General features: G+C 52.2%; 1 protein-coding gene across 1 annotated transcript in view; it reads right to left on the bottom strand.

The window, feature by feature from the left end:
* The window catches only part of INPP5D (inositol polyphosphate-5-phosphatase D), a 153,674-nt gene extending 146,903 nt beyond the window's left edge, over positions 1 to 6,771 (bottom strand). Inside the window, exon 1 of the mRNA XM_045367920.2 lies at positions 6,501 to 6,771. Within this exon, the coding sequence (XP_045223855.2) occupies positions 6,501 to 6,643 (143 nt within the window). The 5' untranslated portion in view covers positions 6,644 to 6,771. The remainder of the gene's footprint in view (positions 1 to 6,500) is intronic.
* Between the last annotated feature and the right edge of the window lie 9,617 nt (positions 6,772 to 16,388).

Here is a 16,388-nt window from a genome sequence, read left to right as displayed (position 1 = left end):
CAGTCTGGCCAACATGGTGAAACCTCATCTCTACTAAAAATACAAAAATTAGCTGGGTGTGGTGGTAGGCACCTGTAATCCCAGCTATTTCGGAAGCTGAGGCAGAGGACTGCTTGAACTCAGGAGGCAGAGGTTACAGTGAACCGAGACCACACCACTGCATTCCAGCCTGGGCAACAACGGTGAGATTCTGTCTCAAAAAGAAAAAAAAAAAAAAATTAGCCGGGCATGGTGGTGTGTGCCTATGATACCAGCTACTTGGGAGGCTGAGGCAGGAGAATTGCTTGAACCCGGGAGGCAGAGGCTGCAGTGCACTGAGATCGCGCCACTCTGCACTCCAGCCTGGGCAACAGAGCAAGACTCTGTCTCGGAAAAAAAAAAAAAAATTAAGAATTGTACACCATAGAAAGGGTGATTGTATAGAATATGGATTATACTTCAATTTGTAAAAATAACCCAATGAGTGGGCTTTGGCCTTGTCATCGTCACTCCACCCGTGAAGAGGCGGGGTTGGCACAGGAAGGTTAGCATTTGCAAATGCAGCACACCACAGCCAGCCGACCACAGAGCCGCGCTCCTCAGGAGTACACAACATGGTACGAATTATAGAGGGAAGAGCAGAGCTCCTCTCACTCTACGTCTGGGGTGGGGAGAAAGGCCTGGCTGCAAGGACTACATGTCGTCATGACGCAAGGGTTCGTGTGCAGGGAGATGGCACCAATTGAGAAATGCTGATGTGAAGCTGCATGCAGTGGCTCACACTTGTAATGCCAGCACTTCGGGGGGCCAAGGTGGGAGACTGACTTGACTCCAGGAGTTAGGGACCAGCGTGGGCAACATAGCAAAACCCTGTCTCTACATAAAAAAGGTTAGCCAGGCTTGGTGACTTGCACCTGGAATCCCAGCTACTCAGGAAGCTGAGGCAGGAGGATCGCTTGATCAAGCGAGGCTGCAGTGAGCCGTGACTGTGCCACTGCACTCCAACCTGGGCAACAGCGTGAGATCCTGTCTCAAATAAATAAATAAATAAATAAATAAATAAATAAATAAGGCCAGGTGCGGTGGCTCACACCTGTAATCCCAGCACTTTCGGAGGCCAAGGCAGGTGGATCACGAGGTCAGGAGTTCGAGACCAGCCTGGCCAGCATGGTAAAACTCTATCTCTACTAAAAATACAAAAATTAGCCGGATGTGGTGGCGGGTTCCTGTAATCCCAGCTACTTGGGAAGCTGAGGCAGAAGAATTGCTTGAATCTTGGAGGTGGAGGTTGCAGTGAGCCAAGATCACGCCACTGCACTTCAGCCTGTGTGACAGAGCAAGACTCTGTCTCAAAAAAGAAAGAAAGAAAGAGAGAGAGAGAGAAAGAAAGAAAAGAAGGGAAGGAAGGAAGGAAGGAAGGAAGGAAGGAAGGAAGGAAGGAAGGAAGGAAGGAAGGAAGGAAGAAAAAGGCTGGGTAAAGTGGCTCATGCCTGTAATCTCAGCACTTTGGGAGGCCGAAGAGGCCAGATCACCTAAGGTTAAGATAAAAAGAAAAAAATTAGCCCCGCGTGGTGGCAGGCACCTGTAATCCCAACTGCTTGGGAGGCTGAGGTAGGAGAATCGCTTGAACCTGGGAGGCAGAGGTTGCAGTGAGCCAAGATTGCACCACTGCGCTCCAGCCTGGGCGACAGAGCAAGACTCTGTCAAAAAAAAAAAAAAAAGAAAAGAAAACCCACAATAAGTGCTGATTGTGTTCATGAATTTATGAATTTGACCTACCAGGTAGACAAACATGCAAAGCACCAAAGCTGGAGCCTATTTCTGGACCCGAAAGGACTTTTCTGGGGGGCTGAGTATAGGTACAGAAACCCTGGAGAGACTCCGTTTTAACATGCTTGCTCTGCATCACTTCACATGGAAGGTACAGTTAGTGAGTGAAATACATAGGCCTTCCAGGGCACATCACCCCTTCCTGGTCTTGCATACAGAGAGAGAACTCGGCACAGTCAGCCTTGGACAAAGCCCCTTGGCCTGCTTTCTGGTGTGAACCAGATGTCAGTAGTTCTGGCTACTGCCTGAGCCAGCATTTTTTCCCACTGACTGTCAATATCAGGTATGAAAAATAGTGCCTTGTTGCATTTGCACAAAAATAATTAACAGTGTCTATTTTACTGAAGCTTCAAAAGGGGGACTTAGCCACCGCTCATACCACAGCTTTCCACCTCTGTTGGACTCTTTGAGGTTAGGAGTTCTGCCCTCCCAAGCCCCTTCTTTGTGACTCCATCACCAGGAGTTCCCTCTCCAGGCTTTTCCCCGCCCCACACAGGACACCTTATGGTCTCTGTGTCTCGCTTCCAGGAAGAGCATACGTGCAAGTCCTGGCTCTGTTACTTGTTAGTCCTGTAAACTAGGCCTGTTCCATAAACCACTCTGTGCCTCAGTTTCCCCATCTGTAAAGTGGGGATAATAGGACTTCTTTTGAAGGTCTTCGTGGACATCAAACGAGTCAATATAAGCCTCGAATGGTGCCTGGCACATAGCTCTTTGGAAGTTGCCTGCTGTTGTTAGGCAGAGCAGGTTGGTAACAACCTTCTGTTAGCGGAGCAAGGTTTAGGGTGTGCTCTGTTCGACAAAATTCCCCTCGGAGAAGGCACTCAACATGTGCAGAAGAAACAGTGTAACAAGCCCCTCGAGGCCAACAGACATCCCTCTCGGGCTTTCCCCTCTTTCTTGTGGTGTAGGTGAAGCCACTGGGTCCAGGACTGTCTGGTGCACTGTCTACACTGCCCCCGGAAAGGGGTGAGCCGGACCCTGCCATGGTGCCTGGGTGGCATGTGGACGGCCACGTGTGGAGGGAAACCAAAACCACAGTCAGCTGTGGCCAGACCAGGTATTGGTTTCTGAGCCAAAGGCAGCCACGTGCCTTCGCCTCCCCCATGAGAGAAGCCCCTCTCTCTGGAGTGGCTGGGTGGGAATGCCACCCTCCTGGGCTGCTCCAGGCTGGATGGCAGCCAGCTGAGCTGGCCACCTAGGCCCAGTCCTGGGCCCCGGCTGCTCCTGCAGAGAGGGCAGCGTGTATCTTGATGTTGGGCCTTTGATCAGCTTTGCCTGTGCAGATTGCGTAAGGGGATGCTGGCTCAGCCGGCCCATGGACCTTACATTGACTGACCCCATTCCCAAGGCATCTCTTCTTTGCAGCATGAGGCCCTGCCAGGTGTGCTGGCCCTTGCATGGCAGGAGAGGGCATGAGCCTGACAGCTGTTAATGTCTCCCATCCACAATGCACCCAACGTCCCCCTCAAGGCACCCACAGACTCTCCCCAGAGCAGGGCCAACTCTGTGGGGGATTTGAGTGGGGACCAGGTGGGGATGACATAGGCCCTGCTTAGAAGAGCCCCTGGCTGCAAGACGGCGGAGTTGGACTCAAACCAAGCAGCCAACTGCATCTTCCCGCCGCAACTCTCTGTGCCCCGAGATGGAGCCCCAGACGCCCCGTCAAGCAGGGCTTTCCGAGCTGCTGAGGTGAGATCAAAGCTTTCCTGCCCAGTGGTAGGTGACGGGGCTGACCTCTCTCGAGGAAATGCAGGGTTTGCTGGGTGTGGGCAGAATGTGCACTCCTAAGTCACGTGGTGGCACTGAATTGCAGCCCTGTCTTTTGATGTCCAACCCCCGCTCAAGTCCATTTACATAGTCAAATCCTGTCCTCTTTCCTGAGGGCAAAGGCCCCTCCCTGGTGAGGTTGCTCTGCTTCCGACACCCAAGGCACACTTGCCCAAACCATCAGGTGGAGACTCCGGCCGTCGTCCCCTTGCCCACCAGGGGAGGCCTGGGAGGGAACGCCACTGGGGCCCAGGCAGGATGAGGTCGGGGCACCTGGGGGATCTGAGGGGCCATGGGGCATGTATACTTTTCCCATGGACTTTGCTAGGGCAGGAGGGTGCGCGTGTGGCTTCCTTCTGCAGTCACTTCTAGAGCAGGGTGGCTCCAGGTTTCCAGGGCTGGGGAGCAAATGCTGCTACTTCTGCAGCTGCAGATAAACCCAGCTGCCCTGCACACCCCTCAGCCTGGGGCTGCCTGCCTTTGCCATGTCCAGCAGGCTGCGGCCACTCCGCAGGGAACAGAGAAAACTAGGGGGTGGTGGGGTTTGTTTTTCAAGAAGTTCAATCTCTTTGCTTTAAATGACTGGTCTTTTTTTTTTTTTTTTTTTTTTTTTGTATGCCCTTCCTGCCTTTTTTGGTGTCAAAGGCTGCTTTCTTTCAAGAAATGAGATGTTGGAGGATGACAGTTTGTTATCATTCATTTAATTACTTTTTAGTTTTAAAATCTCCGTAATTGGCAAAATCCAGGGTAGCAGCCACATGAAGCCTGCAGATGTGTGGAAAGTCTACAGGTCCATCGCGTCCCACAGCCTACAGTGGAGCCTGACCCTGCAGGAACGGAAGCTTCCTACGCTGAGCAGAGGAGAAAGGGGAACCCTGAGCCCAGGGTTTGTCTGGCCAAGGGGTGGGGCTCCTGGTGTTTGCAACCCAGCAGCCTCAGGATAGGAGGCTGATGAGGCTTTGGCTAAGAGGATAGTGGACATCTGTGGGCACCACAGGTCCCTTTCTAAGGAGCAGACACTGCACACCTGTCATGACTCTGAGAGTAACTCAGTGCAGACAAGGGTTCCGAGAGAAGAGGTGGAGGAAGGAATACGGGAACTGGCCTGGAAGCCAGCAGTTTTGCCCCCAGCCAGCATGGTGGACAAAGGCCTCAGGCTCTCTGCACTCTGTCTACCCCCTGAAAAGCCAGGGCTGTTGCACCAGAGCTTTTCCAAGACCTTTCCAGCTCTGACTCTGGCTCAGGCTGATCCTAGACATTAAGATGCTCACAGCTTGGAGTCAGAGAGACCCACATCCCATGTCTGTAACTTGAGCAACCACAAAGCCCTGGTCAAAGAGCTGCATTGAAGGTTAATGAGATGGGGCCCTGGAAGCCCTCGGCTCAGCCAACACCAAGCAGCCAGGACAAGATCCCACTGGGCCAGGAGAGAAATCCAAATAATCCACATGGGCCGGGTGGAGTCAGACTGGGCTTGTGAGATGCCTAAGAGAATCTTCCTGCCCCTTCTAAGGCCCCGGCAGCAGCAGGTCCCCACTGGGGAAGTCCAGGCAGCCTGGGCCTGCGTTCCTTCCCCTGAGGCATGAGAGAGGGGGCACAGGAAGCCAGTCTTGGAGGTGGGGCTGCAGACTGTCAGCACAGGCCAGCGACCAGCTGTGAGCCTGGGTTGGCTTCCAGTGCCCCAGCCGACCCTGTAAACACTCCGGCTGCCCTTGCTTCTGCCTCCAGCCCCACAAGGCTACATGCATGCCCCGCTAGACTGGGAGCAGGAGAGGTCGGGCCACAGGCTGCTGGTCTCAGCTGCAGCCTCTGGGGGCAGATGGCCATGGCTTTGACTGTTGTCACTCACTTAACTGCCAGGGCCTCAGATTTCTCATCTGCAAAGTGGGGCTTTTGACAGGACCTTCACTTCAGGTTGTGGTGAGGATGAAATGGGCTAACAAATGCTTAGCACAGCAGGCCCCAGCTGTGAGTCAGTATTCAAAACAGGTCTGGGTTCATCACCCACTTCCCCTCCTGCCTGAAGAAGGGCAAGGCCCTCTCCGCTTGGGGGAACATTTCTGCTAGCCCGGGGATGCTACTGGAGATGTTCGGGTGGACATACCCTTCCCTGACTACACCCTGGCACTGCCCGAGGCCTCGGCAAAATGATTAGACCAAGAGCTGCAGGGCAAGGGCCTCCTTCAGACACTGGACAGGAAGGGGGTTTTAGAAAGGAACCTTCAGCAAGTGGCTGGTTCCTCCATTGCTAGCACAGCTGGCACATTCAGTAACATCCCCAGCCGGGCAGTGGGAGGAGTTGATGGTGACAGAGACCCAAATTGAGGGGTGGGGGTGGGCAGCGGTCACAGCCGAGTGCTCAGGAGACAGAGAAGAGGCTGCTCGCTCGTGGTAGTGGTGAGCGAACGGAAAGTCCTTTCTTGATTAAACTCAGCCCATATGCTTGGCTCGCCGAACAACAGCTGCCTCCAGGGTCCCAAAGCCTGGGTGCTCCAGGAAGGGTCCCCCTTGCCACCTTTGCTCTTCTCAGGGTTTCTGAGCTGGGCATCTTTGAACTGATCTCTAACACACCCACCTCCAAGGAGCCCTGAGCTTCCTCCTGGTTCAAAAAGCCCAAACTCGTTCTCTCGTTCCCCAGACTTCAAGGAAGCCCCGGGCACCACACAGCTCATGGGAAGCTGGGGTGTAAGATCAGGCCTCGGAGTGGTTCTGACAGCTCCAAGGCTGCAAAATCTGCCACGAGACCAGCTCTCTGAACTCCAAGGCCAAGGTCCAAGGACAAGGTCCATGACAGGGTGGCGGGGAAGTGTGCATGGCAGATCACTTTGTCCTGTGACATAAGAACAACCCATCCCAGTGCTGGGCCCCCTCTAAGCCTCTCTGTCATCTCTGTGCCCGGGGACGGAGCAGGTTGTACTCACAGCACGCAGAGCGCGTATGCCCGGGAGATGGACTCGCTGGCACGCACGAGGAAGCTCCCATCCTTGCCCGTCCTGGAGAGCAGCTCCTCCGCCTTGGAGCGGGTGATATTGCCGTGGTTCCAGCAGGGGACCATGGTGGGCATGGGCCTCCTCGGCCGGGCCAGCGGGCAACCCCAGGACCCACACGCCACCGAGGGGAGCGGAGGCCCCTCTGCTGTAACCTGCCGCCTGTTGCCTCTTGGTGGCCTCGGCTGCTGCCACCAGCTTAACTGGCTGACTTCCTGTTTCAGGCGCTCAGCGAGGGAAAGGAAACTGAGCGGCGGAGAACTTCCTCATTACAGAAACCAAGCGAGAGAGGGCGGGGGGAAGCCCTGGCCATCCACCGTCCCCCACACCCCGCCACGGCTACTGCGGCTCCTTCACCGGCCCTCTCCTTCCTGGCAACAGGTCGCAGCCTACAAGTGAAGTGTCCAGGGACAGCTGAAGTCCCACTGGGCAGAATGACCAGCTCTGGAGACGTCAGGAGAGTCGTGGCCACTTCTGAAGAAGCATGGCCTAGCAGGCATGGGTGGGCCTGAAGAGTGGTTCTTCTGCGGCCATGCTGACGCCCACATGGGATGCCACGCCCTAGACAGGTCCCTGAGCCTTCTGCTCTCCCCCAGGGCTTTTCAACGCCCATCCTGAACCCCTAAAACACCCAAGGGGGCACAGCTTCTCAACTGGGACTACAGCCTGCCCAGGACAGAGCAAACTTGAGGGGGAGGGGACAGTCAAGCCCCACCACTCCCCTTTAGAGACTCCCAGCGGCCTGGGTGCTGGGAGACCTTGGCCACCACCAGCCGAGGGTGCCGAGGTCCAAGTGACGGCTCTGTGACTGCATTCCCCTCATTCCCAGGGGCCGGTGGATGCTGCACGGGCAGCACAGCTCTTATCCCTGCAGTCCAGCTTGGAGACACACAAAGGGAGCTTGGAGGGGATGTGGACCATTTACAGTGGGAACACAGGCTGACTTTTTCTCTGGGCTTCTCCAGGATGCTGGGGAAACAAGCTCGGAGAGGAGAACCCCAAAGCCCCACAGGGCAGGCTGGCCGCCTGGCCAAGGATAACACGGGGTCCTGAGTCCTGCATCTCAGCAGTCGGGGTGACTGGTCAGACTGTACCTCCTCCAAGGCTGGGCATGGCCACATTTGCCCACCTCTCCAAGGGGAGCTGCCTCTCCAGGGACTGCCATCCAGGACCAGTCATTTCTGAGGGCTCTGCAGTGGACACCCATCCCTCAGCCCCCAGACCTGGGTACCCTCCATCCTTGGGTCAGGCCCACCAAGGCTGAAGGGGCAGGTGTTGACCCGCTGCACAAGGAGTGTCCCCTCATCCCACATCCAGGCCTTGGGCTCCAGGACATGACAACAGACCCCCTCCAGGAAGGGGCACCAGCCAGGCAGTGGCACCAGCCAGGCAGCGCCACCACATTCAAGCTGTGGGAACCTGGTCAAGTTTCTTCTCTCTCTCGGCCTTGGTTTCTTCTTGTCTAATTTGAAGGACGTAGCTCGTAAAGGAGCTCACATGTGCCCAGGGGCTCAACGTGCGTCACGCTGATGGTTGTCCCAGGACAGGGCCCCCAGCACCTCCCTGCTGTAGCAACACGCACAGCAGGTGAGTCTGTAGGGCAGACAAAGCACTCGCAGTCCAGGACCTCTGGCCAGGCGTGGGGATACAGTGGTGATGGGAACTGGCCTCCACACTCCGGCCCTCCCGGAACACGCCACCTCTGCAGCAGCCCAGTGTGGAGGCCTCTCATTCCCCACCCACACCTCCACTCAGCGCCTGTCCACCCCCTCCTTATGGGGTCATCTCCTGTGCTGCCATTGTGCATCTTCGCACCCTTCTCGCTTCCCTGCTGGCCACCAACATCCATGAAGCCCCAGACCACGCCACCAGGAGGATCCATTTGCAATACTGGTCCCTTTACATCTCCACCCACTCATCTCTACCATGCCAAGACTGCTGTACTTAGAGAGCTTCCCCCAGGCCCCCAGGCCCCCATCTCTCACACCTCTATTCCCATAGTCCTTGCCATTCCACAGAGCGAGATCCCCTGGCACGCCCGCCACACAGGTACACGTCCCTCATTTTTAAGGCCCATCCCATCTTTGCTTCCTTTTCCACCCAATTGCCTGGTCTATCCAGCATGGTCAGCTGGCTTGTCCCCCACCCTTGTGCCCTCCACATTCAGGAAATCCCAGTATCTAGATCAGGGCTGCCCTTTTGGTGGGTGGATTTTTTTTTTTTGTAGGTCTCCAGTCAATATAAATAATTTAAACACATTACAAACTTCACGAACTCATGTGAGGGATAGTGATCTACCAATGAAGACTTCAAATAATGGCTAGAGAGTGGCCAGGCACAGTGGCTCACACCTGTAATCTCAGCACTTTGGGAGGCTGAGGGGGGTGGATCACCTGGTCAGGAGTTTGAGACCCACCTGGCCAACATGGTGAAACCCTGTCTCTACTAAAAACAAAACAAAACAAAAACAAACAAACAAATCAGCTGGGTGTGGTACATGCCTGTAATTGCAGCTACTCTGGAGGCTGAGGCAGGAGAATTGCTTGAACCCAGGAGGCGGAGGTTGCAGTGAGCTGAGATCACACCATTGCACTCCAGCCTGGGCGATAGAACAAGACTAGAACGAGACTGCATCTCAAAAAAAAAAAAAAAATTTACTGTTCCAAATTTTATAGCATAAAGGTAGAACCACACATCTTCCAGCCATATTCTCTTGAATGTGTTAGGCCATAATCACTGCATTCCTACTTTGACATCCCATTTGATGATGACTGCACCCCAGCCCTCCACATATAAGAGCAGTCCCACTCTTCAGGGATGCCCACCTGCATCTGGCTTGGCAGGATCAATATGGAGAGCTCAGCATCACCACGTGGGTGGGAGGTGGGAGACAATGCTGATGGGAAGAGCCCATGGGTGTATGGGTGCTGAGGAGCAATGTCCTTGAAACCATTGGAGGAAGTGGTTGCCTGATAGCTGGACAGGAGCCTCCAGAAGGGACAAGGGACTGCCAGCTGCTGCTGGCAGGGGTAAGGAGGGCCTAGACCACCTGCCACTATCCTTGCTGTCCTCAATGCTCAGGGTCAGTCAAAGGAGGAACCTGCTCCCCAGGCTGTGCCCAGGAGCCACACTCAGCCATAGGGCCCCAGAGTGATTGCATGGTGTGAGTCTACGCATTCTTTAGAGCATCTGGTCAACCTCACCCATGGGGCAGAGGCTTGGAAAGCAGCTGAGGGGAAGAAGTGGGGTCAGATTCACACGTGTGATTCTAGGTCCAGACTGGGGCACCTGCCCAAGGGCACTGTCAGCCCTGGCAAGCCCCAGGCCCCATCAGGGGACTTGAACAATTTCTGGGAAAGCTGGGCAGTGAGAAGCATCAGGGTGGTCTGGCAGGCACCTGGTACTCAGCCAACTCTAGAAGCTCCAGGAAGAACAGACAGGCCTCAGTGTTGAAGAGGAGGGCTGAAGTGGCAAGGCCAAGGCATAGGAGCTATTCTGCTTTGGTAAACCTTGAGAGAGGGCAGATCACAGGAAGGTTTGAGTCTCAGGACAGGGTCAGGGCAGGTTGGGAGAGAGGCACGACGGAAATACCACCAAGCTTCTTGTCCAGGGGTCCTTCCACCGTGGACAAGAAACAGAAGGAATTTCAGGGTCTGAGAAGGGATTGAGCCAAGAAAGGGGAGGCAGAGGTCAATATATGCTATATATACATATATATACACACACACACACGCATTGCATTATATATCTATTGTGTGTATATGTATATTCACACACATTATACATATACAATATATATATCTACAATGTAATGTTAGTAGATATACAATATATCTAAGCGTTTGTCACTGTACTTCCCTTCCCCTCCTGCGTTCGTAGAAGCCCTTTACTATGCCCCAGGGCTCCCAATGTCCCCCAGCCTGGGTGGATAGATAGATATCACTCATAGCTTGGGGTGCAGGGGGTGAAAGTGTTCGCTCACTGAGGGCTAAAAGCAAAGGGAGCAGTGATAGTTAATTTTATGTCAACTTGGCTGGGCCACAGGACCCAGATATTTGGTCAACATTATTCTAGATGTCTCTCTGAAGGTATTATTTAGATGACATGAACATTTAAATCAGTAGACTTTGAGTAAAGCAATTCCTGTTTGTACGCCTCATCCAATAAGCTGAAGGTCTTAATAGAAAAGGACTGACTTCCTCCAAAGAGTGAATTTGCCAGTAGATTGCCTATGAACTCGAGCCGCAGCATCAACTCTTCCCTGGGTCTCCAGCCTGCCAACCCACTCCACAGACTTTGAACTTGCTAACCTTGACCATCCCATGAGCCAATTCCATATCTATCTATCTATCTATCTATCTATCTATCTATCTATCTATCCACCCATCCGTATATCTCTCTATCTAGCCATCCATCTCTAGCCATCTATGTATCTAGCCATCTATCTATCTAGTCATCCACCTATCTATCCACCTGTGTAGCCATCTATCTATCCATCTATTTATCTATCTAGCCATCTATTTATCTATCCATCTAGCCACTATCTATCTAGTCATCTATGTATCTAGCCATCCATCTATCTAGCCATTTATCTAGCTATGTAGCTAATCATCCATCTAGCCATCTATCTATCCATCTATCTAGCCACTATCTATCTAGCCATCTGTCTATCCATCCCTCTATCTAGCCATCTATCTATCTAGCCATCTATCTATTATCTATCTATTGATCTATAAATCTATCAATCTGCCTATCTATTTAGTCATCTATCTATCCATCTATCTATCTAGCCATCTGTCTAGGTATCTAGCCATCTATCTATCTATATATCTAGCCATCTATCTATCTATTTGGCCATCTATCTATCTATCTAGCCATCTATGTAGCCATCCATCTATCTAACTAGCCATCTATTTATCTATCCATCCATCCATGTAGCCATCCATCTATCTATCTAGACATCTATCTATCTATCTGTCTGTCTGTCTGTCTGTCTGTCTATCTATCTATCTATCTAGTCTATCTACCTATCTATCTGCTTCTCTGAAGAACCCTGATTAACGGAAGGGCAAATACTTGACTGTGGAGTTAGAAAGTTGCTCACTGGCTGGAGTAATCAGTAGTGAACTTCCCTCATCTTCAGACCTGATAATAAGACATCCTTGGCTGGAGAAGGGAGCAGTCACCCACAAGGAGCCTCCTGGGATCAAACACCACTGTTCCCCTCCCAAGGAGCCCAGGGCAGGTGGGTCAGCCCCCAGGCTCCTGCTTCCTGGCACTGGGGAAGACCAGCTGGGAAAACCAGTCAAAAGCAGGAGCCAGCACCTTATTCACAGCTTGTTAAGAAGGATGGATGCTCTCCTCTGTCCTGAGAATTTACCCTGCCCACATCGACCCCTCTCAAATCAAAGGCCAAGGTCGCTTACTGAGATGGTGGAAGAGGAAGGCAAGTCCCAGCCCCTGACTAGGATGAAGGGAGACCGTCCCACTGGAGACGTCCGGTAGAGCTGGAACACTCCCAAACCTAGCAGATCATGCTCCCTTATCATCTGCCAGGAAAAGATTTTTCCCTCCCAGCTCTCTCCTCCACCACCCCCGCTCCCCAGCCTTCTCTCTCTCTCTCTCTCTCTCTCTCTCTCTCTCTCTCTCTCTCTCTCTCTTTGTCCATCCCTCTCTCTCCACAGTTGTTTTTGGAGCTCTGTCAAGATACCAGGCTCCACCAGCCTGCCTTTCCATTTTCCATTTCCAGTTCCATTTCTGCTACCGATATCTTGACCTTTCCAGATCCACCCACACCCCTGCAGGCACAAATTTTATTCAAATTTGCAGAGCTAGTGACCACAGTCCTCTGAATTCCTGACGGACCTTGCCAGAGACCATCCATCTATGTGGCTGCACGGCTTCCTGGGGCTTGGTGCATCCCCAACAATGGGAAGGCGAGGTCTCAAATCACGGCACCCTCCACCCACTCCCTGTTCTGCGCCTCTGATAAGCTCCATTTTAGTGCTGTAAATGAGACTCTGAATTAGACACACAGGAGCAGGGCTGGGGTCCAAATCTCAGCTGTACCATGACGATTTAGCATCTCAGGATTGGTTTGCATCTCTGTAAAGGGATAGTGACACCTGCTCAAGAATGTCTGTGGAGTTATGTAATGTGTCTGGCACCACGTAGGTGCTCACGATGAGGCGGTTCTCCCAGGCGGCACCCTGACCAGCTCCTGAAGGGCAGAGCTCCGGTGGGCTCCTGGGGACTCCACTGGGCAGCTGGCATCAGTGACGTTCGCCACTGGTTTAACAACTCAATTCTGGAAGAAAACTCCACCTGCCACTACAAAGAACCAGAACGCGTCCTGGTCTGCGCCTTGTGACCCCCGGCCACCAGGTGGCGCTGCATTCTGGCCTCCCCCTGGGACCAGAGCCAGGAACATCGCTGACAGGCACAGGGGCGATTCCCAAGGAGTCCAGGGGCCCATTGAGTCCATAATTGTGCTCAAGGACATCCGTGAATACCGAAGGCCTGGCAGCGAGCATCTCCTGTTTCACTGAAGATGGCGGAAAATCAAATAGGCTTGAACGAAAACAAGTAGAATTAGTATTGACTTTGGGAAGAATTGGGTAAAAGGAAACCATGTCCAAAAAGCCAACATATGTCTCTTGTCAAGATTCTTAAGGGCAGAGGAAAATATTCGTAATGCAATGTTAAGTGAAAAACGAAATCAAGGCCGGGCGCAGTGGCTCACACCTGTAATCCCAGCACTTTGGGAGGCCGAGGTGAACAGATGAGGAGTTCAAGAACAGCCTGGCCAACGTAGCAAAACCCTACTAAAAATCAAATTAGCCAGGTATGGTGACGGGCATCCGAAGTCCCAGGTACTTGGGAGGCGGAGGTTGCAGTGAGCCGAGATCACACCACTGCACTCCAGCCTGTGCGACAGAACAAGACTTCATCTCAAAACAAACAAACAAATCAAGAAACCAAATGGGAATACATTACGATTCCAACTATGGAAAACCTCCATCCTGGAAAGACACTGGAAGTGAACACAGTTGAGTTAGGCGGTATATCCATGCGCAATTTTTTTTCTTCCATCTACTTTTCCAGCTTTCCTTTACTGCCCACATACTACTTTTGTCATAATAGAAAATAAAAAGAGAACTCCGGCTCAAGGTCATGTGTGCAAAATCCTACTTGAAGCATTTTGTTTTGTGGGGATGGCTGGTTGTATCCTGGGAGAGTCTTCCCCCATCATTCCTCTAGGATTCCTAAGAAAGAGACCAACTTTGCTCTCCTCAACCTTTTTTTTTTTTAAATTGAAAAGTAACATGTGCACATAGTAACATGTTATTTAACATGCTCAAAGGGGTTTGCAATAAAAAGTAAGTTTTTCTGCCAGCCCAGACCCCAGATCCATTTCTTTTTTTTTTTTTTTTTTGAGACGGAGTCTCGCTCTGTCGCCCAGGCTGGAGTGCAGTGGCCGGATCTCAGCTCACTGCAAAAGCTCCGCCTCCCAGGTTCACGCCATTCTCCTGCCTCAGCCTCCCGAGTAGCTGGGACTACAGGCGCCTGCCACCTTGCCCGGCTAGTTTTTCGTATTTTTTAGTAGAGACGGGGTTTCACTGTGCTAGCCAGGATGGTCTCGATCTCCTGACCTCACGATCCGCCCATCTCGGCCTCCCAAAGTGCTGGGATTACAGGCTTGAGCCACCGCACCCGGCCTCCCAGATCCATTTCTTCAGGGCCAGTGTCTTGTGTAGTCTTTCAATGTTTTCTACGCATATACAACCCGATTTTTGCAAAGCCCCATTTTTTAAATACTCTGTTATGTGCCTTTCCGTTTTCACTTCGGATTTCTGGATGTTTCGTGGAGCTTGTGTCTACCGTATTCTTTTAAAGATACCTACTATTCTATATCACAACATGGTGCATTTTACCAGTCTCCTCTCCCTGGACATGTAGATTCCAGGGGTTTTTTGTTTTTGTTTTTGAGATGGGATCTGGCTCTGTTGCCCAGGCTGGAGTGCAATGGCGAGATCTCAGCTTGCTGTAACCTCCGCTTCCCAGGCTCAAGTGATTCTTGTACCTCAGCCTCCTGAGTAGCTGGGACTACAGGCATGTGCTACCATGCCCAGCTATTTTTTGCATTTTTAGTAGAGATGGGGTTTCATCATGTTGGTCAGGCTGGTCTCAAACTCCTGACCTCGTGATCTGCCCGCCTCAGCCTCCCGAAGATCCCAGTTTTTAGTTAGTCTGTCTGCAAGAAAAATCCCTAGAGGAGGAATTAACGTTCAACAGTTGTGTGCATTTTTAGTTTTGATTAGTTATGCCATATTGTCTTCCAAAGTGGTTGCACCAATTTACATACCTACTGTTGATGATAACTGAGGCTTAATATTTTCTGAAACTCAGAGGGGCAATTCTGGAGTGTCCTACTTTAAGAAAGTAACATGGATGAAGATCCTACTTATGAAACAGGCTTTTAAAAAACAAGCCCTGGGGACTTTTATTTCAAAGGAATTCTTGACCTTCATTACAGTATTGATTTAAGAATGAGCTCTCTCCTTGCATTTGAACTTTTAGGAAAATGTATACATACATTTCCTTTCTAGAAAGCTGTCTGGATCTGTTTCTTGCACTGAACATGAAGGGGTCAAGCCCATGGCCTCTTGGTAACTTCGTTGCCATTAAGCCCGCACCTGGGATGTGAAGCAAGGCAGGCCTGTGATCCCCACCCCGCCACTGCGATTGCCCCACCTTACCTCTGTGGAGTGCCCTTGTTGCCACAGCAACCACCCCTCTCCTGGTTCTCCACCCCCAGAGTCAGATTTTTCAAATTCTAGGAACAGCAACTCTCAGCAAGACTCCCCTGAGCCAGACTCTGAACCCAGCCATCGCCAGCACTGGCAGGTCTACCACGGCCACCACGCCTCAGGCCCCTGCGCCTCCTCCAACCTCCGTTCTGGCCTTGAGCACTTCCCAGGCATGAATCATGACCGCCTCCCTTGGCAGGGCCCACTACTGTGCTTCCTAAATGCAGTTCCTGCCAACAGCCACTCTTTCCGTGGCAATTACATGGCAGCTTCTTCCCAGCTCCACGTTCTGTTCCTCTTCCTCTCTGCTTCTTCAGCCAGCAGTTGTCTGAACTAATGTGCCAAAACAAACAAACAAACAAAAACCCCACCTGGTTGGTCCTAGCTTCATTCCTATCAGAAGGTGCTTCCCAGCATGGTCTTCCTCCCGCTCCCTCCTCCTACTTGGCCGGACTGAGTCTTAGGAAGCCCCAGGTTTTCTTGACTGCATCCTGGCCAGCTCCTAAGACTATGGGGAAACATCTCAGAAATGCCTCCCCCCTCTTGCCCTTCCAGCCACTATCCCTGCCACCACCCCCACCTGGAAGCATCACCTCTTCCTTGGACCATTCCAGCCTTGCAGGCTACCCGAAGCATGCATCTTTCTCTGACACTCTGCGGCGTATCAGCACTCCTCTGTCCTCCCACCCAGCCCTGCCCCCTGCCCTAGCCTGCACAACTTGCTTGCTCTTCTCTTAGAGCCTTTTCCTACCACGACTTGCACTGTTTTGTGTGCACCTCTCTTCTCCCCTCATTAGATTCTCACCTCCGTGAGAATGCAGATCTGTCTTGTTCATTGCACACTGCAGCAGCATCCGGCTCATGCTGCCAGACAGTACGCACCTGTCTTTGTCAGCACAGGCTGCCATAGCTAAATACCATAGACTGGATGGCTTCAGCAACAGGCATTTATTTTTCACAAGTCTGGAGGCTAGAAGCCCAAGATCAAAGTACCAGCATGGTCACACTCTGA

Source organism: Macaca fascicularis, chromosome 12 (assembly GCF_037993035.2).
Source record: "Macaca fascicularis isolate 582-1 chromosome 12, T2T-MFA8v1.1".
NCBI classification, from domain to species: Eukaryota; Metazoa; Chordata; class Mammalia; order Primates; family Cercopithecidae; genus Macaca; species Macaca fascicularis.
Note: the sequence above shows the minus strand (reverse complement) of the source record. Positions and strands in the feature narration are given on the sequence as shown.